Source organism: Jaculus jaculus, chromosome 11 (assembly GCF_020740685.1).
Source record: "Jaculus jaculus isolate mJacJac1 chromosome 11, mJacJac1.mat.Y.cur, whole genome shotgun sequence".
NCBI lineage: Eukaryota > Metazoa > Chordata > Mammalia > Rodentia > Dipodidae > Jaculus > Jaculus jaculus.
In genome coordinates, this window is record NC_059112.1 from 91,370,418 (window position 1) to 91,395,756 (window position 25,339).

Genomic DNA, 25,339 nt, shown 5'->3' on the forward strand with positions numbered 1-25,339 from the left:
TTGTCCATGCCCCAAGACTGGGAGGCTGAATTCGAAGGTGAAAGATTGATTTGGCAAAGGAAATTTCAAGGCTGTGCAGCATTGGGTATTTATTGCTGTCTGTTGTAGCCAGGTATATGGCCCAGCAAAGAGCTTGGAGGGATATCTCAGTGAGTAAAGCTCTTGCTGTGCAAGCCAGACAGCCCAAATCCAGATTGGCAGAACCAGTGTGAAACTGGGGATGCCTTCAGTGAGGAGGGAGGGAAGCAAGGAGGATCCCGGAGCTGGTGGGCCCTCCAGACTTGTGAGCAGAGAAACAAACAAGAGCCTCCCTCAAAAACAAGGTGGAAGGAGAGGACCAAGCTCAGGGGTAGCCCCTGACCTCTGCAGGCATGCTGTGGCATATATGCACCCACATTCATACACAGGAACACACACAATTCTTTAAAGAACGGTGGTTTGAAAAAATTGGAAGTGTGGCCAGACAAGGAGCATGCAAAGCTGTGGCAAGGCCCGTGTGGTCGTTGCAGAGATTGTCACACTGGAAAGAGGCAGGTACTTTGTGCAGGAGGACAGGAAAGCAGCTTTGAAGGCAACTCATCTCGAATTTGCAGTGATGTAAAGGAGTAAAAGTCACTTGAAAGAGTTTACTTGAAACAAGGAGCTCCGTAGTTCCCTGCTGTCACAGGGTCACCTGGGAAAATGTTCAGCCACCCATTCACATGCCATAACAGCTGTGGCCTACGAGGGCCCAGACACTGAACTGCAACAGACATTGCTATCCTCCAGATGATGGTTGTACAGGCATGTCATATGCAAAAGTCATGGGGTCATGAATGACTCCTCCCAGATTGCAAAGGAAGGCCTTGGAGACCAGCCTGTATATATTCCTGCACATGGTCCCAGAGAGGATGATGTGTGAAGCTGGAAGCATGAAGCCAAAGATACAATGCAGATCCCAGGAAGTGAGATGCCAGGCATTGAAACAGGCTAAGGAAAACTACAAGCAAAAAGTGAAGCCAAAGGGACTGCAAGCAATAAGGCCATGGTGGAGAAGCCCAGATCCTTAGGACCACGCATGTCACCATGAGCCTCAGATACAGGAGTGAATGTCTGCCTTACTGGCTTTCTGTCTTGCTTTGGACTGATCAGTGCTTTCTATCCACCTATGCCTGCCTTTGGGATGGAACCATTACCCTGTGCTTTATCATCTTGGGAGAATGGAACCTGTTTCTGATTTTTCAGATTCACAGGTAAAATATGGCCTAGAGTCTCAGAAGAGATTTTGGACTTGGACTTTTGAGTAATGCTGGAAGATTAAGACTTGGGGACTTGTGGCTGTTTTCATTTTTCATTGTGAGATGAACATGACAATTTGGGGCAGAAAGTTATGGTTTAAAAATACAAAATGTAGCCGGGTGTGGTGGTGCACACCTTTAATCCCAGCACTCGGGAGGCAGAAGTAGGAAGATCGCCAAGAGTTTGAAGCCACCCTGAGAATACATAGTGAATTCCAGGTCAGCTTGAGCTAGAGTGAGACCCTACTTTAGAAAACCAAAAAAAAAAAAAAAAAAAAAAAAATGTGGGCTGGAGAGATTGCTTAGCGGTTAAGTGCTTGCCTGTGAAGCCTAAGGACCCTGGTTCAAGGCTCAATACCCCAGGACTCACATTAGCCAGATGCACAAGGGGGCAGACACGTCTGGAGTTCATTTGCAGTGGCTGGAAGCACTAGTGTGCCCACTCTCCTTCCTCTCTCTCCCTCTCCCCCCCCCCCCGCCTCTTTCTCTCTCTGTCACTCTTAAATAAATAAATAAAATTTTAAAAAATACAAAATGTTCTCCACAGGTTCGTGTACTGAATGCTTGGTCCCCAGATAGTAGTGTTCTTTTAAGGAAGTGGTAGAAACTAGGAGATGGGACGTGGCTGGAGGAAGTGAGTCGCGGCTGGAGGAAGTGAGTCGCTGCGGGAGGGGAAGGAAATTCCTTTGAGGGGGTACCATGGCTAGCTCACAATATCTCTCTATAGCTCATCTCTTCCGTACACTTACTATCTGGTATTAAACTAGGTGTTAATTACTTCTGAAAAGCTTCTTTAGTACTACAAGGTATTTATCTTGTCCCTGCCCCACGTCCTATATCACTGTCTGCTTCCTGGTGGCAATGTGGTGGGCAGCTTCGCTCCATCGTACCCTTTCACTGTGCTCCTCCACCTCACTGCAGCCCAGAAACCATGCAGCCAGATGACTATGGGCCAAACCTCTGGAACAGCAAAAAAAATCTTTTCTCCTTGTAAACTGTTTCTCTCGGGTATTTATCATAGGGACCAAAAAATAGTGGATAACAGAATAACAAAATGAGTTAACAAAGGCTACTTCACCCTTCATCATAGCTGTAAGTCCATAAGATTATCTTTATTACATAGTAGGCCTGTGCTTTCTTAACTCTTCTCCCTCAGGAGCAGCATAACAACAGTATGGATTGTAAAATTACCTTTATTACATAGTAGGCCTGTGTTTTCTCTTCTTCTCCCTCAGGGGGCAGCATAACAACAGTGAGGATTTCATATCTGCTCTTCAATTTATCAATCTTACTTAGCCGTTCATGAAAATCAGCACTAATGAAAAGAAAAAATTAAGACAACAAAGTGTTTTTTTGAGGACATTGGGATTTATGCTACTAATCTACTGAAGCAGGTTAAAAGCGTTCTCATGTTGTAATTTAATGACTCCACATGAAAGTCTCAGAGTTTGCCTAACTTGAATACTAGTAAGTTATCTTGCCACTGTTTCCTAGATGCTAGCGGATGACATGAGAGTCTGTGACAGACACAAAGGATTACATCCCATTGAGAGCAAGAGGGGCTCAGGTGGGACTCCAGAAGTACAGTTCACTGTGTCACAGATATTCGCAAATGGGAAATGAGCAAACATGCCTAACTTCCAAAGGGAAACACCTCTAGCTTCTGACTGCTGCCAAAGCACAGACAACGAGTTAGTATTTATGGGCACGCAAAATATGAGAAAGTAATACAGGATTCGCCCCCAATGTTCAGACTCAAGATTCTTAAATGTCGACTAAATTTTTCTTCAGTAACTTTATATTTCATGAGCTATTTTTTAGGGATTATTTTTAAAATCATACTGGCAATGTAATATGCATGGCAATATGGAAGGTAACTTAATGCTTGCTGTGGCCTCATAAAAGCAACCCCCACATCCCCAGGGCAGGAGAGGTGGCTCAGCAGTTAAGGAACTCGCCTGCAAAGTCTAAGGATCCAGGTTCAGTTCCCCAGTACCCACATGAAGCCAGGTGCACAAGGTGGCATGCACCTGGAGTTCATTTGCATAGAGGCCCTGACATGCCCATTCTCTCCCTGTCTTTCTCTCCCTCTCTCTCCACTGTCTCATAAATCAATAGTAAAAAAAAAAAATTTTAATTCCATTTTCCTACCCCATGAACACTGGTGGTAAAGGCAAATGCCACATGCTCCCCCTCGTCTGTGATTCCTAAACTGGAGCAGCTTGAATTGCTGTCATACTCAACAAACAACTCAGGGGCCAGATAAGAAGAATGGGAGGGTTTGAGGGGGACAGGGATGGGAGGGGGAGAGATATACACAAAACTAAATCCCAAATGAATTAGCACCATAGAAATCTTCCTCCTGGATAGCAGTCTAAAAGATATAACCCTAGACAGGAGCATAGAGGGATTATCTGACATTATGGGCCCTGAAGAGGGTAAGATAAAGCCTAACCTAAAATATTTGGCCCTTGCTGGTGAATCCCAGTACTAGAAATGGGTTATAACCCACATTAAGCTGTTAATCCAAGATCTATAAGACAGACAAGACAGACCTCTGTGAAAGCACTTGATTATTCACCTGAAGGGAAAGGTAAGACCCTATTACTGAATACAACACATGTTGTTGACACAGCATTGAGAGATCTGGCTGAATCTGGAAGGAAGCAGCTCCCCTGTGGTTAGCCCATATAGTGCTGAAAACCACAACATGAGATGCTGGGTGGAAATGGCCAACAACGTTGTGAGCAAGCACGGGATCCTGCTACATTCATGCAACCATCCTGACAAAATGGACACACCTGTGCGATAGTGGCGCCCATCCTAGGTAGGTAGCCACTCAGTGGAAAGGAAATCATAGGTAGAACTGGGAACCAAGTTAGAATCCCATGGATACCAAGATTATGGACTGCAGTGAGAAGCTTCCACTAGTCTTTGGCCAAAAGTGAGGCTACCCCCATCAAAATCTCTCCAAATTAACGACATTTATACCCTTAACCTATCATGATCTCACTGTCTGTTGCAGAATCTGCTTCTGTTTTGCAGAAAGCAGCGAGAACTGAGGACAACCAAGTCTATCAACAGGACAAGGACAGACAGCTGACTCCCTGTGAGCCGATGAACCGCCCCCAGCACAGCAGCCAGGGCCCAGGTGAAAACACAAGGAGCTGGCGAGATGAGCAAGAGCGCTGCATCCATGGCGAGCCTGACAACCTGCGCAGGGTGATGGAGACACTGAGGACACTCAAAATGCACCAAAGCAGAATCCAGGAGCTGTGACAGCTCAACACTAATGGAGACTTAAAGCACACCCACCAAGGCTCAGGGAATTTTGTGAAAGGCAGGTGGAAAAAAATCTAAGAGCCACAGGGTGGGAGGGAATATCCAGAGGCATTGCTCCCCCCACAATAACAGACTGCTGCTCCCACAACTCATACCCCACAACTCCATGGTGAATACCAGCAATCCCACTAAAGGGGGGCCCTCAGTGGAGTGGGGCCAGGGAGGAGGGAAATGATGGCGCCAACATTTAATGTATACATACAAAGTTTCAACTTAAAAAAATAAAGCAATTTAATAAGAATAAATGAGACCTGGCACAATGTGCACAAGCATGTATATGCATGACAGACAGTGGAGAGAATAAAAACAAAATATTGAATAAAAAAGAACACTGGTGGTAAAATATATTCAGTATCACAAATTAGAATTTTCCTTATTTTTTTAAAGCCTTACATTATTTATTTGCATGTGTGTGAGTATATGGAATAAAAGAAGTAGAAAATGAGAAACACGTTAATTAAAAAAAAAAAAAAAAACACCTACAGCTGGACATGGTGGCACACACCTTTAATACCAGCACTTGGGAAACTGAGGTAGGAGGAATGCTGTGAGTTTAAGGATAGCCTTAGACTACATAAGTGGTTCCAGGTCAGCCTGGACTAGAGTGAGACCCTGCCTCAAAAAGTCAAAAAAGGAATAAAATTTATTTAAAAAAAATTAAGAACCCCAGAGGCCACCTTCCAGGACACCATCATCTACTAACAATGACCAACAAATGGGGAGAACAGAGAGCAGTGCAAGAAAAAAAATAATCAGAAAGCATCCCTATGATCCAAAGAAAGACAAGGATGAAATAATTGGGAGAGTTGACCAATGCTAGGCAGGAAACAGCAAAAAATGAGCAAATACTCAATCACATGAAAAATCATTATGAATCATCAAGAATTTGAAATTGTCCTACCACAGAGCTACCACGAGAAAACAAGCAACAAAAACTGGTTCTCTGCAAAGGAAAATGAATTAACCTTGAACCATACTTCCCTAAAACCACTGTAATCTAGAAGAATGTAACTAGTGATTTCAATACATGAAAGATGAGGAGAGAAAACAGAGGAAAAAGAAGTATAAAATATTTTTCTTTTGATTTAAAAGAACAAAATTATAGTGTGTGTGGTGGTTTGATTCAGGTGTCCCCCATAAACTTAAGTATTCTGAATGCTAGTCTCCCCAGCTGATGGTAATTGGAAATTAAAGCATCCTGGAGGGAGTGTATTGTTGGGGCAGGCTTATGGGTGTTGTAGCCAGTTTCCCCATGCCAGTGTTTGGCACACTCTCCTGTTGCTATTGTCCACCTGATGTTGGCCATAGGGTATGTCCACCCTCTGCTCATGTCATCGTTTTTCCTTGCCATCGTGGAGGTTCCCCTTGAGTCTGTAAGCCAAATAAACCTTTCTTTCCCCACAAGCTGCTCTTAGTTGGGTGATTTCTGCCAGCAGTGTGACCCTGACTGCAACAGCTATATCTTTCATATAAATGAAGAGGAAAGGGGGAAGGGGATAAAATTTACTAAGCCAATTAAAAGCAGGAAAGCAAAGAGTGGATACAGGGCAATCTCAATGATTCTTGAAGTTAAATATGTACCTACCTGTATGATCCAACAATTCTTCTCCCAAGCATTTAGCCACATGCTATGACAAAAACCTGAATGTTCAAAATATCTTTCCTTACAATAACTGAAAACTGGAAATAACTTGAATATCCATTTATCAAGTGTACATATAAAATATACTGAAGTAAACATAGAGTAGAATATTACTATTCAGCAATGAAAAGCCCGGGTCATCAAACCATACCTCCTACCATCTATTTCTGTACATCTAAAAGCAAACAATGACCTAAATTTTTAATATTTGGGGGAAAAAAAAGAATTATATTTCATGGAACATAAAAATTACATGAAAATGAAACTTCAGTGTCCAGATGGCTTTACCAGAATACAGTAATGCACCTCCATTTATGTATTTTTTTAAAAGTTTTTGTTTATTTTATTTTTATTTATTTGAGAGTGACAGAGAGAGAAAGAGAGAGAGAGACAGAGAATGGGCGTGCCAGTGCTTCCAGCCACTGCAAACAAACTCCAGACGCGTGTGCCCCCTTGTGCATCTGGCTATCGTGGGTCCTGGGGAATCAAGCCTCAAACCGGGGTCCTTAGGCTTCACAGGCGAGCGCTTAACCGCTAAGCCATCCCTCCAGCCTCATTTATGTATTTTCAAAGGCTGCTTTCACTCTACAGTGACAGTTACTGAAACAAAGACCATATAGTGTACAGACTACTGCAATGTTAAGTGCCTAATCCTTATAGAAAAGTCTTCTAACATCGGATGACAAAGAATGAATTGTTGACATCTACAACATAGATGTGTCTAAAAATAATTATGATGAACGAATGAAGCCAGGAAAAGGATTTTCTGGCTAATGGTTTCCATTTACATAAGGCTTTTGAAACCTGGATCTGAATTTTAAGCATAAAAATCAGAACAGCAGTTGTTTGGGAAGGACGTGCAACAGGACTGAAGGGAGAAATCCGCGTGGACGCGAGGAGCCTGGAGGCCATGGTGTGTGAGCTTCTTGGTCGTGGCAATGCGGCTCAAGCGCACATTGTGCCTGCGTGGCCTCAGGAAGCTGTTTCTTTAGAACAGACGTTCAATTAAAATAATGCAAGGCAGAAAAGACAAAGAAAAAGGCCACGTGACAACATCAAACTGTGGGCTGCTAAAATAGAAAAATTTTAGCCTTCAAAGATGAAAATTAGTAAACACGCCTATCCCAAGTAACCTTTCAAGAAACCACAGAAGGAGGCTAGAGAGATGGCTTAGTGGTTAAGCGCTTGCCTGTGAAGCCTAAGGACCCTGGTTCGAGGCTCGATTCCCCAGGATCCACGTTAGCCAAATGCACAAGGGGGCGCACACATCTGGAGTTCGTTTGCAGTGGCTGGAAGCCCCTGCGTGCCCATTCCCTCTCTGTCTATCTCTCTCTCTCTGTCTCTCTCAAATAAATAAATAAAATGAACAAAAAAAGTTAAAAAAAAAAAAGAAACCACAGAAGGAAGAGAGTGGAAATTATGAAATAGTGAATGGATGTGTGGCTAGGGAAAGATCAACCAGGGCCTTGTCTTCCAATATTGACAAACCGATTAGCTTCTGGTAAGACTGACCCAATCCCAAAAAGAGAAGGCACAAATAACCCAGATGCAGAATGAAAAGAGATCATCACTACAAACAGTACAGCTGTCAAATAACAGCATATTACAGATAACCTTATAGTAATAAATTGAAATTTTGGATAAAAAAATTTTTTTTCAGGGAAAAATATAGCTTACCAAAACAGAAGCAAATAGAACCACAAATATACATTGTTATATCACAATAAGTAAATTAACCAAGGGTCAAAAATCCTCACATTTAGAAAATTCCAGGCCCCCCATGGCTTTACCAATGAGGTCTTTGAAAATCCAAGGAAGATATTTTTGCAGACTTATCCAGTCTAGAGAAAACTTAGAAATACACAAATCACTGTATGAAGATATATATGACCTTAACTAATAAGGGCATTAAGAGCAAAGAGACATGGGTCATTTGTTCACAAAACAGGTAAAACAACTGCATAAAATATTATCAAACAAAATCTAGACGTGAACAAAAGATATGCTGGACTTACTCCAGGCATGTAAAGTTGCTTAAACTTTCAAAAGCTAATTATAATTACTTACATTAACAGATTGAAGGAGCTAAGTGATATCAATGAATGTAGAACATACATCATGAAAATCAGCACTCATTCCCAATTAGACAATTTGAATGAAGTTTTAGCAGAGAATAAAACAGAAGGAGATCCTTGCATATGGCAAGGAGTGTTTCTAAACAGGGCTGAGGATGTATTTCAGCTTGTCTTGCACACGTGAAGCCCACGGTTCAATCATTTGTACCACAAACAAATAAATAAGCAAAATAATTTAACTTAGACTACAGCAACCCTTATATTTAATGGTAAAATGATGAAAGCTTTCCCTTTAGATGAGGCATAAGACAAAGTCTCTGTAATCACCGATACCCAGCGTTAACTGGAGGTCCAAGCCAGTACAGTAAAAGAACACTAAGGAAGGTTTCAAGACTGCTCAGACAGGATGTGAATGAAATACCTAGAAAACCAGACTCTACAGACGAACCATTAGATCAGAACTTCCGTGAGGGCATTGAATACTGAATGCAGAGAGATCCACTGTGCAGTATTTACATACCAGAAGCAAACAAAACTGAAATGCTTTAAAAGGAGACAGATAACATTAGCAGTAACATAAAAATAAATAAATAACACATGGCCAGGAGTAATAGCATAAGATACACAAAACCACTACAGGAATATTGCTTGAATAATTACAGCTATTGGGTGTGGGAAAAATGCATTACTGGACCCTTTCTGGAAATCATGGAGAAGAATTCGTTCCAAGTAGATAACTCATCTTAACCTGACTGGCACAATCTAAAGGGTGCCCAGTGAGCCAACAGAACAGGAGAGGCAGGAGCCTCGACCTGTGGTACAATGGAGCCTGCGTCTGGTACTGAGATTCAAAGCCCAGACCAAGTCAGGGAGGAGGGACGGGGAGGACGCAGGGAGCAGGCGGTCTCCTGGCCGCACCTGACACTTTGCCGCTCCTGGTCCACGTAGCGGATCTGCGAGGCCAGCATGGTCCTGTGCACCTCGATCTCCTCGTTGCGCTCCGCAATGGCACAGCACAGCTGCTGCTTCCTCTTCTCCAGGGACAGGACCTCCTCGGCCTTGCTGTGGAGCAGTTCTCGCATGCGCTTAACCTCAAGCTTCAGAAGGTTGTCCTCGATCATCAAGTCCTGGAACCGTACAATTGTCATAGATGGAAAGGATTTTACCAAGGTAGTTTTCTTTTTCATTGGCACAGAAGTCAAATTTGAAATGATACCTTTTTCTACTTTGACTGCTGACTAAGACATTACAAGTGGATTAAATATAAATGGCCCAGAAACATGATTCTAGTTTTTCTTTAAAGAAAAGGGGGACTGGGGAAATGGCTTAGTGGTTAAGGCGTTTGCCTCGAAGCCTAAGGGCCTCAGTTCCGAATCCCCAGGACCCACGTAAGCCAGATGCACAAGGGGGCGCACGCATCTGGAGTTCATATGCAGTGGCTAAAGGCCCTGGTGTGCCCATTCTTTCTCTCTATCTGCCTCTTCCAATCTCTCTCTCTCTCCAATAAATAAGTAAAATATTTTTTTAAAAGGAAGCAGAAAAGGGGCTAGAAAGATAGCTTGGCAGTTAAGGTGCTTGCTTGTCTGCAAAGCCTAAGGACCCAGGTTCGATTGGAAACGACTTTATCAATTACATCATTCAGTCACAGGATAGTAAATAGAATGGAATACAACACACTGCTGGAGCAGATTATTAATTTAACCACCCACAGGGGATTTGGGCTTAAAAATAGTTTTTTGTGGTTTATTTTTATTTATTTATTTGAGAGTGACAGACAGAGAGAGAAGAGGCAGAGAGAAAGAGAGAGAATGGGCATGCCAGGGCCTCCAGCCACTGCAAACGAACGCCAGATGTGTGTGTGCCCTCTTGTGCATCTGGCTAACGTGGGTCCTGGGGAATCGAGCCTCGAACCGGGGTCTGTAGGCTTCATAGGCAAGCACTTAACCTCTAAACCATCTCTCCAGCCCCATGGGCTTAAAAATAGTTTTAAGATACTTAAAATAAGCTAGGTGGCAGCACATGCCTTTAATCCCAGCACTCAGGAGGAAGAGGAAGGAGGATCACTGTGAGTTCGAGGCCACCCTGAGATTACATAGTGAATTCCAGGTCAGCCTGGACTGGAGTGAAACCCTACCTAAAAAAAAAAAAAAAAAAAAAAAAAAAAAAAAAAAACTAAAAATACCATTTTTTTAGCATGATTATGCAAGTAGGAATTACTCCAAACAACTAATTGAACTGTACAGGAGATATATTCACTTTACACAAGAGTAATATCTAGGCTAGAAACAGACATCCCTAAACCTTACAATGGTCAATTAAGATGCTAAATAAAGAGAGATGCTTGTAAAAAGTCTGTAGGAATTACTTTAAAAACAGTTACTGTCTTAAGAAACATTTGTAATCACAAAATATGGATATAATTTTCCTTAAAAAATAATTAGGAGATATTAGACCTTAACATTCTATCTTGAAATAAGTGAGCATAATAACTTATTTTCTTCTTATCTGCTATATTTTAAATTTCATCTACAATTGCCATGAAAACATGCTTGTAAAGCTACACACACGCATATATATGTATATATACATATATAATATATATAATATAATATGAATATATATACATATATATATCACATATTATAAAGCTTCATAGAACTTTATTGCACCTGTTTCGAACTTTTAGCCTTATTAAGCTCTTTCTCTGATCTCTCAGTGAAAAGGTTGAGCTCATTCATTTTGTTCAGGAGAGACTGTTTTTCATCATTGCTTTTAGTGTTTGACTTCTTAATGAAGTAAAGATCATTCTGTAAAAAAAATATATTTTAAAATAACTAAATGAACGGCATACTACAATAAATGTATCTTGCACTACATTATATACTTTTCAATATAACAACTAGGTGTCTCAAATTCTCTGAGAAGGCTGGGGCTCTAATATCCACAGGCATTCACCGAGAAACATTTTCACTTTTTACTGATGTTTGAGTTCAGTGTGAGATCAATAATGCTAGAGACACCTGTGTGGTTCTAACTCCACCTGCACATTGAAGTGCTCACCATTCATTTCAGTTCATGGTGGCATGCTGCCCCTGTTCTTGAGGCCACTTTGAGACTCTCATTGCCACTGTGGAGAGAACAAGGTCTGGTTGGCACTGCAGGTTTGGGGGTCCGATAGCCTTGATGACATATGAACCATGTAAATCTCTGCCCTTTCTCATGGAAATAAGAACAGTTGTACACGCCTCCCTCCCCCGGCCCAGCCGTGGGTTACTGTGAGATTGGAAGCAGACCGTGAGTGTCTGTAGGAAAGGGCCAGCCCAGAAGTGCCATGTAACGCAGCTACTGGAGGGAACTGCTGGATAAGGTCCTATTCTGCCCAGTGTGTAACTACGTCTGACACCTCAGATGACAGATTTCCAGTGTCGTAAGTTCACGTTCTTCTCCCCACTCTGAACTCATGTTTGTGATGCCAGTCCCCTCTGCGGATCCTAAATCAAACCTTCTAGCACATGGATATCTCATTCTCCTCCCCTCTCTTCTTCCTTTCCTTCCCCTTCACCCACCCTTCTCCCCTCGATCTTTGCTTTTCTCATTATTTATACTTCTCCAAAGCATCAGGACCTATCATTGCAGACAAACCATAAGAATAGGGGAAAAAAAATGGCATGGGAGGGGTTATTTAATAAAATTATATGCAGAAAAATATCATTAAAATTTAATTTTCCTGTCAATCTGAGGTTGTTTTTCTTCTGCCAGGTAAGAATTGGAGTGGCATGGGAAGGACACAGGAAATGACTGTGTAATGTCACGCCATCACACAGAAAAGCACATCCTCGTTAATTCCTGGGCATTCACTTGCATTTCTGTGAACTTCTCCTTAGCCAGCTTCATGGGTAACAGGGCCCAGACACAGTTCCGGCCAGGATAAGGAGCCTCAGCTACAAAATCCTCCTCTGCTGTTCTGTGGGTTCATAAGCTCAGATTCTAGTACTAATGTCGTCACAACACCACCACTCAATGTCTGCTGAGACAGAAGTTACTCTCAATTTTCCCAACTGCCCTAAAATAGAGATAAACCGGGGCTAAGGATAGTTAAAATCGCAGCAAGTAGTATAAGCGTGACACTCAAAAGTGTCATCTGGGGCTGGAGAGATGGCTTAGCGGCTAAGCATTCTCCTGTGAAGCCTAAGGACCCCGGTTCAAGGCTTGATTCCCCAGGACCCACGTTAGTCAGATGCACAAGGGGGCGCACGCGTCTGGAGTTCGTTTTCAGTGGCTGGAAGCCCTGGCGCACCCATTCTCTCTCTCTCTCTCTCTCTCTCTCTCTCTCTCTCTCTCTCTCTCTCTCTCTCTCTCTCCCCCCCCCACTCCCTCTTTCTCTGTCACTCTAAATAATTTTTTTTAAAGTTTCATCTGGTTGGAAAGCCAGTACACCGTTCCATAAAACCAGGGCAGCTGTTTAAAATATCCCATTAATCTACAAACTACTCCGATCCAAAGTTTGTCTTAATAAAACTAAATTTAAAAAATGGTAACAGCTCTTTTTCGTCTTGTGTGGCCCTCAAGGAATTGAGGGCAATTCTGCTTTCAACCACTAGGGGGCACTCGTTGCTAGCCTTTCTTGTCAACGGTTCTCATTACTTAACCAGCAGCGTAAGTTTCACATTACAATAAACATAATAAAATCTCTAACAATTAACAATGTTCTCATCTTAGTGACTAAAGTCATTCAAAATGTTATATAAGAAACTATGTGAATAACAAAAGGGGACTTGTCAAGAGTAGCTCCTTTCCCCTTCCACTTCAAAAATAAAGACAGTTATTTATTGTAGCAAAAAATTAGAGGTAATCAACGTTTTAGGTAGTGTGCTCTTTAAGTATATATATATGGTTTTTCGAGGTCGGGTCTCACTCTGGTCCAGGCTGACCTGGAATTAACTCTGTCATCTCAGGGTGGCCTTGAACTCACGGCAATCCTCCTACCTCTGCCTCCAGAGTGCTGGGATTAAAGGCGTGCGCCACCATGCCCAGCTTTAAGAATATTTCGAACTCAAATAAAGCAAACACTAATATGGAACCCTGAGCAAATTACTTAATCTGAAAAACAGGTAATAAATATCGTCCCCACACGACATTTACAAGAATTAAGTGAAATGAAGCAGTGAAGGCATATAATACCAGTGAGCATACAGTGACCTTAAGCAGTAGAAACATTACATTCTGGCAGTAGGAATATGAACATCTGCAACATATGAGGGTGGCTTGGCAATCATCCTGGCTGGAGTTGCTTTAGGAGCGTGCTGACTTAAAGCAGAAAAAGTAATAGATAGGATAGGGAAAAGATTTTGTTTAAAAATGTTTGCTGTGTTACATGAAGCTTCTTGATCTGTGTTTCCAAAACGCTAAGTGTAGATTTTTTCTCTTCCAGTGACTTCTTCAGTTCGACAATTTTGGCTTCTAGGGTTTGCTTCTCTTCCGAATTAATTTCTCCCTTTAACCGTGACATTCTCCGTTCTATTTGTTGAATGCAAAAATCCTGTTAATAGTTTTACAAGTTAGTGAGGGGGTTCAAACAGTTGCAAGACTTCCTATAAATTCAAAAACACAGTGAATACTTTCCCAACTTTAGCCTGTGTGCTGATATTTAAAGTCACTTGGTCTAACCATTTAGGACCCAAACCCATTGTAGCCTAAGAGAAGTAAGAGCATACTCCTCAACAGGCAGGGTGCAAGACCTCCATGCCCATATCCTCCAGAACACACCCATAATCCAGGTGGGATGCTTACCACACCCCCACTGGGCAGCCCTCATAAATAAATCCATGGACTGGCAACATGTGGATATAACCAAATAGTCAGAAACAGCCATGAACAGTCCAAGTATGGTAAATGTAAAATGAACTATTTTTAAATATTTTAGCATCTGTAATTTTGAGAAATTAAGAAAGTTTTAGAGAGGAAATTAAGATGTAGAGGGGAGGATGATAAGAAATAACCATGGCCATGAGGCACATGTGTGGCCAAATAGAGAAGTCATTAATAAGCCCGGGAAGTAAGGATGGGCTATGCCCACATGTACAGAGATAGAGGTCCCATTCCTCTATTTTACTCTGGTCCAATAGCCCCAGGTCCTTCCTCATTACAATTATCCTTCCTCTACCTGTTTACTTGAGATTGAGGGGGAAATAGCTTTGCAGGGCCCCCTGGACTCACCTAACTTAATACCCACCCTCCGGCATCTGCATCCTTGTGAAGGACATTTAGAACTCTGTTCCTACAGGGTCCTGGGGTATGCCCCCCGCCACAAGTACAGTGACTCAGCGTGGAGAGCTTACCTGACTGTACATAATCTCTTGCTGCTTCAAGGTCTCGAAGTCCAGCTTGTGTAAGCGATGGTTGAGGTGCTTCAGAGAGGACCGGGTTCCTTCAACCTCTGCTCCCAGAGATTTTTCCTTGATTACTTCAGACTGTAACTGCTGGACTTTCTTGAATAGGACGTCCTTGACTATGCTCAACTGAGCTTCTGCTTCCTGATAAGAGATTGTTGATAAAATTATAATACTTTAAAATCTGTATTTACATGAACACTATATTTTAGGAGCCCCAAAACAAACTTGAGACTGACCCTCCCACCAACATTTTAGCCCTTAAGAATCTGAAGCCCTTCCTGCAATTTCAACAATTTCCAAAAATCTCTCATCCTTCAACCTCAAGCTACATGATTCCAGTAAAGCAGAGCTTACAAGTGATGCCTAGGAGCAAACCATTACATGGTATTTCCAACATACAAATGTAAGAGATGCGATTTTAATCTTAAGAGTATAATCCAAAAATATAATAAAGAAACATGAAGTGATAATGCTATTTATTACTTTTGATTTTAATACAACTGACTGAGTTGTATATCTACGTACAATTTCAGTTTTAATAGTGGCTGTACTTAGCAGGAACTTAAAATTCCTGAAGATTTAACTATTGGCCCTTGTGAGCTGGTAGGAGACAGCTGAGCAAACTGCTGTCTTTATCTGTCATTTCTTCTTTGCTCCACTTGGTTTCTTTCCCACATCTGTCCAGATGCCCTTCTGAAATGGGCCTGTCTTGGCCTCAAGGCTTCGTAACCAGCATACTTTGTTCTAGGTTTCTTTTTGAGCTACCAAGCACAGACCTACTGAAAAGTGTCATTGTATTGACAAGTTCATGTACGAAGATAATGTGATTTTATCATAATCCCATTCCAACGCCTTCTTTTGTCCCCTAACTTGCCCATCCTCCTTCTTCCCAACAAGACTCTCTTCTAGCTTGATGACTTAGTTTTTCTACCCTCTTCTATCATCCAGGTAGAAATGTTGATGAGTTCGTGTTTGTGGCGCTCTTGTGGAAACAGCAACAGCTGCCAGGAGGCTATAAGCATGTAACAGTCACTTCGTGTCTGGAAGACAGTATCCCAAAGTGCTCCTCCCTCCTGTGGCTCTTATGTTCTTGCCACCCACCCCTCTGCCCTGCTTCCTGAGCCTCGGAGGGTGCTACAGATGTCTCAGTCAGCACCCACACTCCACTTCTACTTATTCTCAGCACTCTGCGCTCTCGCAGCCAGGCAAACATGCTCCCCTTTGACAGCCATGAACTTCAATGCAAAGCCCAAGACACCTATGGTGACATTCATAAATCTTCATAAAGCAAGAAATGACTGATGTCTTTTTGTTTGTTTGTTCTTTGTTTTTTTGAGGTAGGGTCTCACTCTGGCCCAGGCTGACCTGGAATTCACTATGTGGTCTCAGGGTGGCCTCGGACTCATGGCGATCCTCCTACGTCTGCCTCCCGAGTGCTGGGATTCAAGGCGTGTGCCACCACGACCAGCTGATGTCTTATTTTTTAAAGTATGTTTATTTATTTATTTGTAAGTAGAAACAGTGGGAGAGTGAATGGGCACACCAGGGCCTCTGGCCACTGCAAACAAACTCCAGATGCATGTGCCACCTTGTGCATTTGGCTTTTACATGAGTAGTGGATGGCAGGCTTTGCAAGCAAGTGATTTTAACCACTGAGCCATCTCCCAGGCCCCTCAATATTATTTTTGTATAATTTCCATTAGGCTCAAAACCTCAAAGAAAGCTTGGCAGAGTTTTCAAGTCAGGGCTGGGTGGTGAGCAGCTCGGCGCATCTTCAGGACAGTCAGGGTTGAACTGTGTCCAGATAAAAAGCAGTACAGCAAGCTCAGCCCAGACAAGCTATCAGCAACATGCCTACCGCGAACAATTTTACTTTATAATTCAATTAATTTCTTCAAACTCGTCAAGAGTTATATTATTCTCTGTGATCAAAAGGTCTAATTTCACATGAAATATTTCAGCCTTAAAGGGCTTTTAATCGGTTTTGATACTGTCCATGTTTATGCCACAGAAAATAATGCTCTTAAAGGAAAACAACTTTATAAAAAATGTATGGTTTGGGTTGAAGAGACGGCATAGCAGTTAAGTGCTTGTCTGCAAAGCCTAAGGACCCAGGTTTGATTCCCCAGTATCCATATAAAGGCACATGCACAAGGTGGCACATGTGTCTGGAGTTTATTTGCAGTGGCTGGAGGCCCTGGTGTACCCATTCTCTCTCTCTCTTTTTCTCTCCCATAAATAAATAAATAAATAAATATGTGTGACTTAGACTCAATGCAAATAGCACTCAAATAAAAGTGCAGCTGTGGGCTGGAGAGATGGCTTAGCGGTTAAGCGCTTGCCTATGAAGCCTATGGACCCCTGTTCGAGGCTCGGTTCCCCAGGTCCCACGTTAGCCAGATGCACAAGGGGGCGCACGCGTCTGGAGTTCGTTTGCAGTGGCTGGAAGCCCTGGCGCGCCCATTCTCTCTCTCTCCCTCTGTCTGTCTTTCTCTCTGTGTCTGTTGCTCTTAAATAAATAAATAAATAAATTTTAAAAAAAAGTGCAGCTGTGTGCTCAGGAATTTCACAGTACTCTAAGGTTAAAAACCCCATCTAAATATGAGCAAAACCATATTTTATACAAGCCTCGAGTGTTCAGAAAGCTTGTAGTGATGCCTTCCCCCTCCTCCACTGCCCCAAAATAGAGTAAAAAAGCAAGAAGTGACAGGTCCCTTTGAAGATCTGACGATTAAGAGTTGACTCTAATGCTACCAACACACCAGAGAAGGGTAGAAGATGCCAGTACAACAAATGTGATGAGATATGTCAGAGTGCACTTGCCAAAAATAATGGTGCCAACTGTAAGTGGGTGAGGAGATAATGGGTGACTCACTGAGAATGGCAGAGTACCAACCAGGGAGGCTGACTGCACACAAACAAGCCTAGCAGAATGATCATCATCTGGAAACCAACCCTGACACCTTTTAAGATCTGTAGGCAATATAGCAACAAACACACGGTCAGTGGGGACACAGGCATAGCAGTCACGGGGCAGGAATGAGCTGCAGGACACCGTGAAAGGCTTTATGTTAATGAAGGTAGCAAAGATCAGTGCCCAAAGTGGAACAGACTTTCTTACAAGAGTGTCTAACCCCTGAGCCCAAGTCTAGATCATGCTGAAGACATCTGCTATGACATCAGCAAACCTTACCTTCACACTTTTCTCCTCCTCCTTCAGCATGTCTTCCAAACTTGTAGCTTTCTCTTCAATAGACAAGGTTTTCTCCGTCAGATGCTGTAAGTTTTTGCTTACCACCTGATTGTGAGTTTTAACTTTTTGTAACCTGAAAAGTGTTTATAGGGAAGCACAGAAAATATAAATACACCAAAAAAAGTACTGAATGCAAATAAATACTATCTTAGACTAAAATTTCTGGACATAAACTGAAGGCTTCTTTTTCTATCACCCTTTTTATTGCCAGATGAATGAGCAGGGAAATGTCCAGCTTCATGATGTAGCAGCCAGACTGGGCGAGGTGTTCAGGCAGAGTGCTTGCCTGCGTGGGCCAGCTCTGAGTTTGATACCCAGCACCAACCAAAAAGAAGACTATAGTAGCTATAAGTTTGTATTTGCTTAACAAAAATAATCTTAAACTATTGAAGATTTTTCTAAAGATACTAAAGAATGTATGAAAATATATTTAAATCGCTTTTTTCTTACTTTGCTGATTCGTCATGAATGGTCTTCTTTATTTTTGAAATATTTTTCCTCAGGGCTTCTAAATCACTAGAAGTTCTACTGACGTTGGCTTTTAAAAAATCCAGCTGTTTGTGAGTTAATGGACAAAATTATTATATATTTACTTTATATCCTAACAATTTCATTTTGAGAAGTTCGGTTCTGTTTACTTTAAGTTCTAATCTACATTAAACCCAAAATAATGGTAACTTTGCAATTAACAGATGCTTACGGATTTTCTTATTGATTCTCATAACAAATTTTAAATAACTTTGTTTTATAAAATGAGCAAATTATAAATATCTACATATGTTGAAGGTAATGCATAAATGTCCATTATACATTGCCCAGTCAAAACACATCACAAGAATCAAGATAAACCAATGCATATGTGTAAAGTGCTCATGAAAATTATACGAAGCTCAGTTGCATTTGGAAAACCTCAAGAGATTCAAACATGTCACCCGCCTAATGACACACACTTTACCACTCAGAATCTAAACTGGCAACACAGGAAGTCTAAGACATGAATTGTTCTCCTTCATGAAGAATCTTTTTTTTTTTTTTTTTTTTTTTTTTTTTTTTGGTTTTTCGAGGTAGGGTCTCACTCTGGTCCAGGCTGACCTGAAATTCACTCTGTAGTCTCAGGGTGGCCTTGAACTCACGGCGATTCTCCTACCTCTGCCTCCCGAGTGCTGGGATTAAAGGCGTGCGCCACCACGCCCGGCTATGAAGAATCTTTGTACAAACACAAGATTACATCTCTCTCTCCCTCTCCCTCTCCATATCTCCCTCTCCATATCTCCCTTTCCATATCTCCCTCTCCCTCTCCCTCTCTCTCTCTCTCTCTCTCTCTCTTTCTCTCATAAGCTGTGTGTGCCAGGCAAGCACTGTACCACTGAGCTCCATGCCAAGCTAGGAGATGTTAAGTTTAAAAACTGTTCTAGCTTGGGCTGGAGAGATAGCTTAGCAGTTAAGGTCCTTGCCTGTGAAGCCTAGGAACTCATGTTCAAATCTCCAGGTTCCCACACAGGCCAGACGCACAGTAATGCAAGCATAAGGGGGCGCATGCGTCTGGAGTTCACTTGCAGCAGCTGAAGGTCCGGGAGCACCCATTCTCTCTCTGTGTCTTTCTCTCTCTCTCTCTCTCTCAAATAAATAATAATAAAAAAAATATGTCCTGGCTTTCCATCACAAAGGCTCAGTTAATTTTCACTATATAAAATCAAAATAGAGAAACCAGTTAAGTTCTACGAGCTAACAATCATCTATCTGAAAAGATTTTAAACTTAATTGAAGTTAGCATATAAAGTGATGGGTTTCAGCATTACGTTTTAGTACGTATGTCATAACACTCTGCTCTTACTGATCCCATACCCCATCCTCTCCCCCACTCCCCTTCCCCTGCTCCCCCCTCTTGCTGGTCATCTTCCTCCCCATCAAATATGTCCCCTACTGCTTTTCTGTCGCATGAATTCTATTGCCCGCTTTTCCTCCCGCCCCATTCCTCCCTTAAGATCTTTTCCTCTTTCTACTTTCATGACCTAGACACACAAACACACACTTAAATCTAGGTTCTATAATATGAGAAAAAACATAGAATTTTTATGAGTCTGGCTTACTTCACTCAACATAATGATCACCAGTTCCATCCATTTGTCTGAAAATTATATCAGCTTGTACATGGTTCTATTTTCTGGCTGTGAATAGTGTGGAACTAAGCATGGATGACTGAGGTATATTGACACGGAGTCCTTTGGGTAGATACCCTAGAGAGATATATTACTCCTACTGGCCTCAATATCCTAGTATATAAAATTAATAATTCTTTTCTACAGAAAAACTTTTAAGTAAATGTTCTCAAAATATTATTCAAAATAGCTTTTTAAAAATGGAAACTCAAATATCCCTCAACTGTTGGATAATGAAGAATATCCATACAATGAAGTATTTCTCTGCATAAAAAGAAATGAAGGGGGCTGGAGGGATGGCTTAGCAGTTAGGGAGTTTGCCTGCAAAGCCAAAGGACCTGGGTTTGATTCCCCAGGACCCACGTAAGCCAGATGCACAAGGGGGGCACACATTTCTGGAGTTCATTTGCAGTGGCTAGAGGCCCTGGTGTGCCCATTCTCTCTTTCTCTGTCAAATAAATAAATAAATAAAAATATTTTATAAAAAAGAAATGAAGGGCTAGAGAGATGACTTAGTGGTTAAGGCACTTACTTGCAAAGTCTAGGGACCCAGGTTCAATTCCCCAGAACCCATGTAAGCCAGATGCACATGGTGGCACATGTGTCTGGAGTTTCTCTGCAGTGGCTAGAGGCCCTGATGCACCCATTTTCAACCTCCCTCCCTCTCTCTTCCTCTCTCTCTCCCCCTCTCAAATAAGTAAATAAAAATTAAAAAATAAAGTACAGAGCATTAAGGAATGACACCCAACATTGACCTCTGGCCTCCACATGCATGTACACACCATAGTATACAATAAAATGGACCACAATATTTGATTTTCTACCTAAATGATGGTAATTATAAAACAGAAATATGGGGCTGGAGTGATGGCTTAGTGGTTAAGCGCTTGCCTGTGAAGCCTAAGGACCCCGGTTCGAGGCTCGGTTCCCCAGGTCCCACGTTAGCCAGATGCACAAGGGGGCGCACGCATCTGGAGTTCGTTTGCAGAGGCTGGAAGCCCTGGCGCGCCCGTTCTCTCTCTCTCTCCCTCTATCTGTCTTTCTCTCTGTGTCTGTCGCTCTCAAATAAATAAATAAATAAATAACAGAAATACGAAGGTCCATTCACAGTGAATGAAGAAGACTGCTTGTTCTCAGCCTGCAGTCTCCTAGTTGATACGTATGCGTGGCTGCAAACGAGGAAAGGACAGTTTTGCCTCCCGATGCGCTGCAAGGCTGTGCGCCACATTCCCACCACCGCGCTGAAGTCCTACCTCAGCAGCGTGAAAGCTGAGCCCAAGCAGGTCGCTGCAGCAGAACCTTTGGCTCTAGAAAGACATTTCAGCACCACACAGCACTCAGCCGCGACCTGTCGTGGTGACTGATTGTCATCTAGATCACCCGAGAGCACTGGCCTCAGGCTCCTGACAGACCGCTTGCATATGGCAGGAGTCTCGCAGTGCACAATGCCAGCCAAGCCCCTGCACAGGACCTAAGTAGGAACGGCATTCCCTGGTACCATGCAGTGGGAATAGGTCAAAAGTTCCATAAAAGAACTGGAAGGCACGTCCCCCATCAAAGGGAAGGCACCATGCTCTTGTCCCAGGGAGAGGTCACAAGCACACTGACCAGTCCCTCCAGTGGGCTTACCTCATCCTTCATCTGACTCCTGTTAGCGTCCTGACGCTGATACTCCATTCTACACTTCAGCACGTTACGGTCAGCAGCAGCTATTCTTTTCTCAAACTCGACGTTGTTCCCAATCTCACTTTCCAGGAACTTGATCTTTTCTTTAACCAAATTCTCTTTTTCTCTTGTTTCCTGCTTTATCCTTGCTAATGCCTAGGATGAAATAGATGCCACATGTGTTCATCTAAGTATTCACTATGAGCAAACTAAAACTAAAAGTGGTTTAGTTTTTGTTTTTCTGTTCAGGTTCAATACTTATTTCTTAAGATTTCTTTTACTTTCAAAACTATTTTAATTGGAAGCCGGGCGTGGTGGCGCACACCTTTAATCCCAGCACTTGGGAGGCAGAGGTAAGAGGATCGCCATGAGTTCAAGGCCACCCTAAGACTACATAGTGAATTCCAGGTCAGCCTGGGCTAGAGTGAAACCCTACCTCGAAAAACCAAAAAACAAAACAAAACAAAACTATTTTAATTGGGATGGAAAGATGGCTCAGCAGTTAAGGTGCTTACTTGCCTTGCAACCTAAGGACTGAGGTTCAATTCTGTAGGACCCACATAAGCCAGATACACAGGTGGCATACACATCTGGAATTCATCTATAGTAGCTGGAGGCACTGGGGCACCCATTCTCTCTATCTGCCTCTCACTCTCTCTTTCTCTGTCTCCCAAATAAATAAATTTTTATCTATATACTTGAGAGTGACAGAGAGAATATGGGCATACCATTACCTCTTGCCACTGCAAACAAACTCCAGATATATGGATCATTTTGTACATCTGGCTTTATGTGGGTACTGGGGAATTGAACCCAGCTGCCAAGCTTTGCAAGAAAACACCTTTAACCACTGAGGCATCTCTCCATGGTAACTTGGGTTTCAATGACATTTTCTGAATATTTCATAGATCAGCATTTTAAATCTTTCAAAAATAACATTTTATCTAGGCAGAGCAGCACATGTTTGTAATCTCAGCATTCAGGTGGCTGAATCAGGATCACTACAAGTTTGAGCCCAGCCTGGGCTTATACAGTCAAAGACCCTGGATGAAACAAACAAAGCTATACGTTCTAGTTATTAGCTTCAATAAGGAGGTCATCACTCAGGTTTCTTGCTGGTATCACAGGCACATGGACACAGCACTATAGGAATAAAGAGCATAAATTCTACTTCTACCCAAGAGGAGTCACTGGAATATATTATCTAGCAGGTATAATTTCAGTTGGGCCTATAAGAATGAAATGAGGTGCATACATAAATATTTTAATGTAGTTGAAATGGTGTGGAGGGTAGGTATGGGAAGGGGATATATTAAGAAATGAGGTACAGATAAGAGAAAGACTGGACAATAGGGTTCAGAGCCAAATTTGGAAGAAACTCAATAACATGTTTTAAAAAGTCAACTTTTGCCTGGCGTGGTAGTGCATGCCTTTAATCCCAACACTTGGGAGGCAGAAGTAGGAGAATCGCTATGAGTTCAAGGCTACCCTGAGACGACATAGTGAATTCCAGGTCAGCCTGGGTTAGAGTGAGAGCCTACTTTGGAAAAAAAAAAAAAGTCAACTTTTATGGAATGTAGAATGAAGATTTTAAAGCTAGAGATAGATTTTTGGGGGGAGGATTGGTTTTCTTTGAGGTAGGGTCTCACGACCTTGAATTCACTATGTCGTCTCAGGCTAATCTTGACCTCATGACAATCCTCCTACCTCTGCCTCCTGCGTGCTGGGATTAAAGGTGTTCACTACCACACCCAATCAGATATTTTTTGTAGCTTTGATGAAGTAGAAGAAAAAAATGATCCTAATTTCCATTTCTTTTAAATTTCCCAAAACAGGATTTGTGGTAGTTTGAAGGTAAAATGACCTTATATCCTCAAGTGTTCATGACTAACCCCCATACTTACATCCCAGCTGGTGGAGCCTTTGAGAGGTGGAGCCTCGCTGGAGGAGGTGCATCACTTGGGAAGGGCTTTGTGCTTATTAGTCCAGCCCAAGTGGGTGTTCATACCTAGCCTACTCTTGCTGTTTCCCCTGTGTTGATGTGACTTTCAAATAACAGTTGATGTACATTTGCAATAAGGACTTAGGGCTGGCGAGATTGTTCTGTCTTGCCAGCATGAGGACCTGAGTTCAATTACCAGAACCCATGTTCTGCCAGGTGTGGTGGCACACATTTGTGATCCACTGCTGGCAGGTGGAGACAGGCAGATCCCTGGGCCTTACTGACCAGCCAGTCTAGCCTAAGCCTAATTGATGAGCTCCCAGCCAGTGAAAAGCCCTATCTCACAAAAGGTAAGATGATGCTTGAGAAACAACACCTGCAGTTGCCCTCTGGATTTTATATGCATGTGTACACACACCCAGCCACACACACACAAATGAAGTAACATGAGACACAAACACAGCTAATACCACAAGGGCCAAGCCACTTTACCAAGGCACAGCTGTCAATGTCACGATCCCTTTTCTGCATCTGTTCAATGGTGCTCTCCCACTGCGTAATGAGCTCTTGTCTTTCGTGATGAATCTTACGAAAATCCTGTGCTGCCTTATCCAGTTCTAGCTGTCAATCAGAAAGCATTCCTGTTCATGTGGATGAAGGCAAGCACCGCCTCCAACAGGAACAAATGCAGCCCTCCTTTACACCAACCTGGGCACTCAGAGTCTCCGTAAGTTCACTGTCGAGAACCTTCCTTTTCTCATTACGTTCCAAAGTCAGCCTTTCTAATTGCAGAGACAGGGCCTGGGATGGGGTTACATGAAAAATATTTGCAATTACCATTTCAACTCAACTTAAAAGCTGGCGCATAGCATATCTAACATTAAGGAAAGTCTGCCATGTGTAAGCATTTATTTGCTCACCAGACAACTATCACATATCTGTATTTTGCTTTTATCTTCTAACCTCACGGGATTATCTAATGTTTGGATATACCTTCTTTGCAATACATTTTTGGGCTGGAGAGATGGCGTAGCACTTGCCTGCGAAGCCTAAGGACCCAGGTTTGATTCTCCAGGTCCCACGTTAGCCAGTTCATTTGCAGTGGCTACAGTCCCTGGTATGCCCATTCTCTCTCTCCCTCCATCCATCTCTAATAAATAAATAAATAAAACGGTATAAAATACATATTTATGTTGGACAGGGTAGTGCACGCCATTAATTCTAGCACTCAAGGATGATGAAGTAGGACGATCACAATGAGTGTGAGGCCAGCCGGGGGTACAAAGTGAATTCCAGGTCAGCTTGGACTAGCATGAGACCCTACCTTGAATAAATAAATAAATAAGAAATAGACTTCTAGGACATCTTGTGATATTTTCTAAAGTAAATGAGAAAAAAAGATTAAATAATAATCTTCTATTTAAAAATACTTAAAATAATACCCAAATCAGCAAGACATATGAGATATTCAAACTGTATTTTAAACAAAATTGCTAAATTATTAGTGCTAGTATACAACTTTTTCTAAATCATGATATTCTCAGCCCTGGGTCCTTAGTTGGTTAAAGGACTTCAGAGGATCTGTAAGCAGA

At 42.2% G+C, this 25,339-nt stretch overlaps 1 protein-coding gene across 2 annotated transcripts in view; it reads right to left on the bottom strand.

Annotated features, from left to right (window-relative positions):
- The window catches only part of Ccdc39 (coiled-coil domain containing 39), a 36,850-nt gene that overhangs the window by 5,741 nt on the left and 5,770 nt on the right, over positions 1-25,339 (bottom strand). The window contains exons 5-14 of one of the 2 annotated variants that reach the window (XM_004652314.3): positions 24,456-24,548; positions 24,240-24,368; positions 21,770-21,961; positions 18,432-18,535; positions 17,922-18,054; positions 14,675-14,869; positions 13,711-13,875; positions 11,006-11,143; positions 9,255-9,463; positions 2,469-2,592 (exon numbers count right to left, since the gene is read on the bottom strand). In XM_004652314.3, the coding sequence (XP_004652371.2) occupies positions 2,469-2,592; positions 9,255-9,463; positions 11,006-11,143; positions 13,711-13,875; positions 14,675-14,869; positions 17,922-18,054; positions 18,432-18,535; positions 21,770-21,961; positions 24,240-24,368; positions 24,456-24,548 (1,482 nt within the window). The remainder of the gene's footprint in view (positions 1-2,468; positions 2,593-9,254; positions 9,464-11,005; positions 11,144-13,710; positions 13,876-14,674; positions 14,870-17,921; positions 18,055-18,431; positions 18,536-21,769; positions 21,962-24,239; positions 24,369-24,455; positions 24,549-25,339) is intronic. The other variant, XM_045161457.1, reaches the window with a different exon arrangement.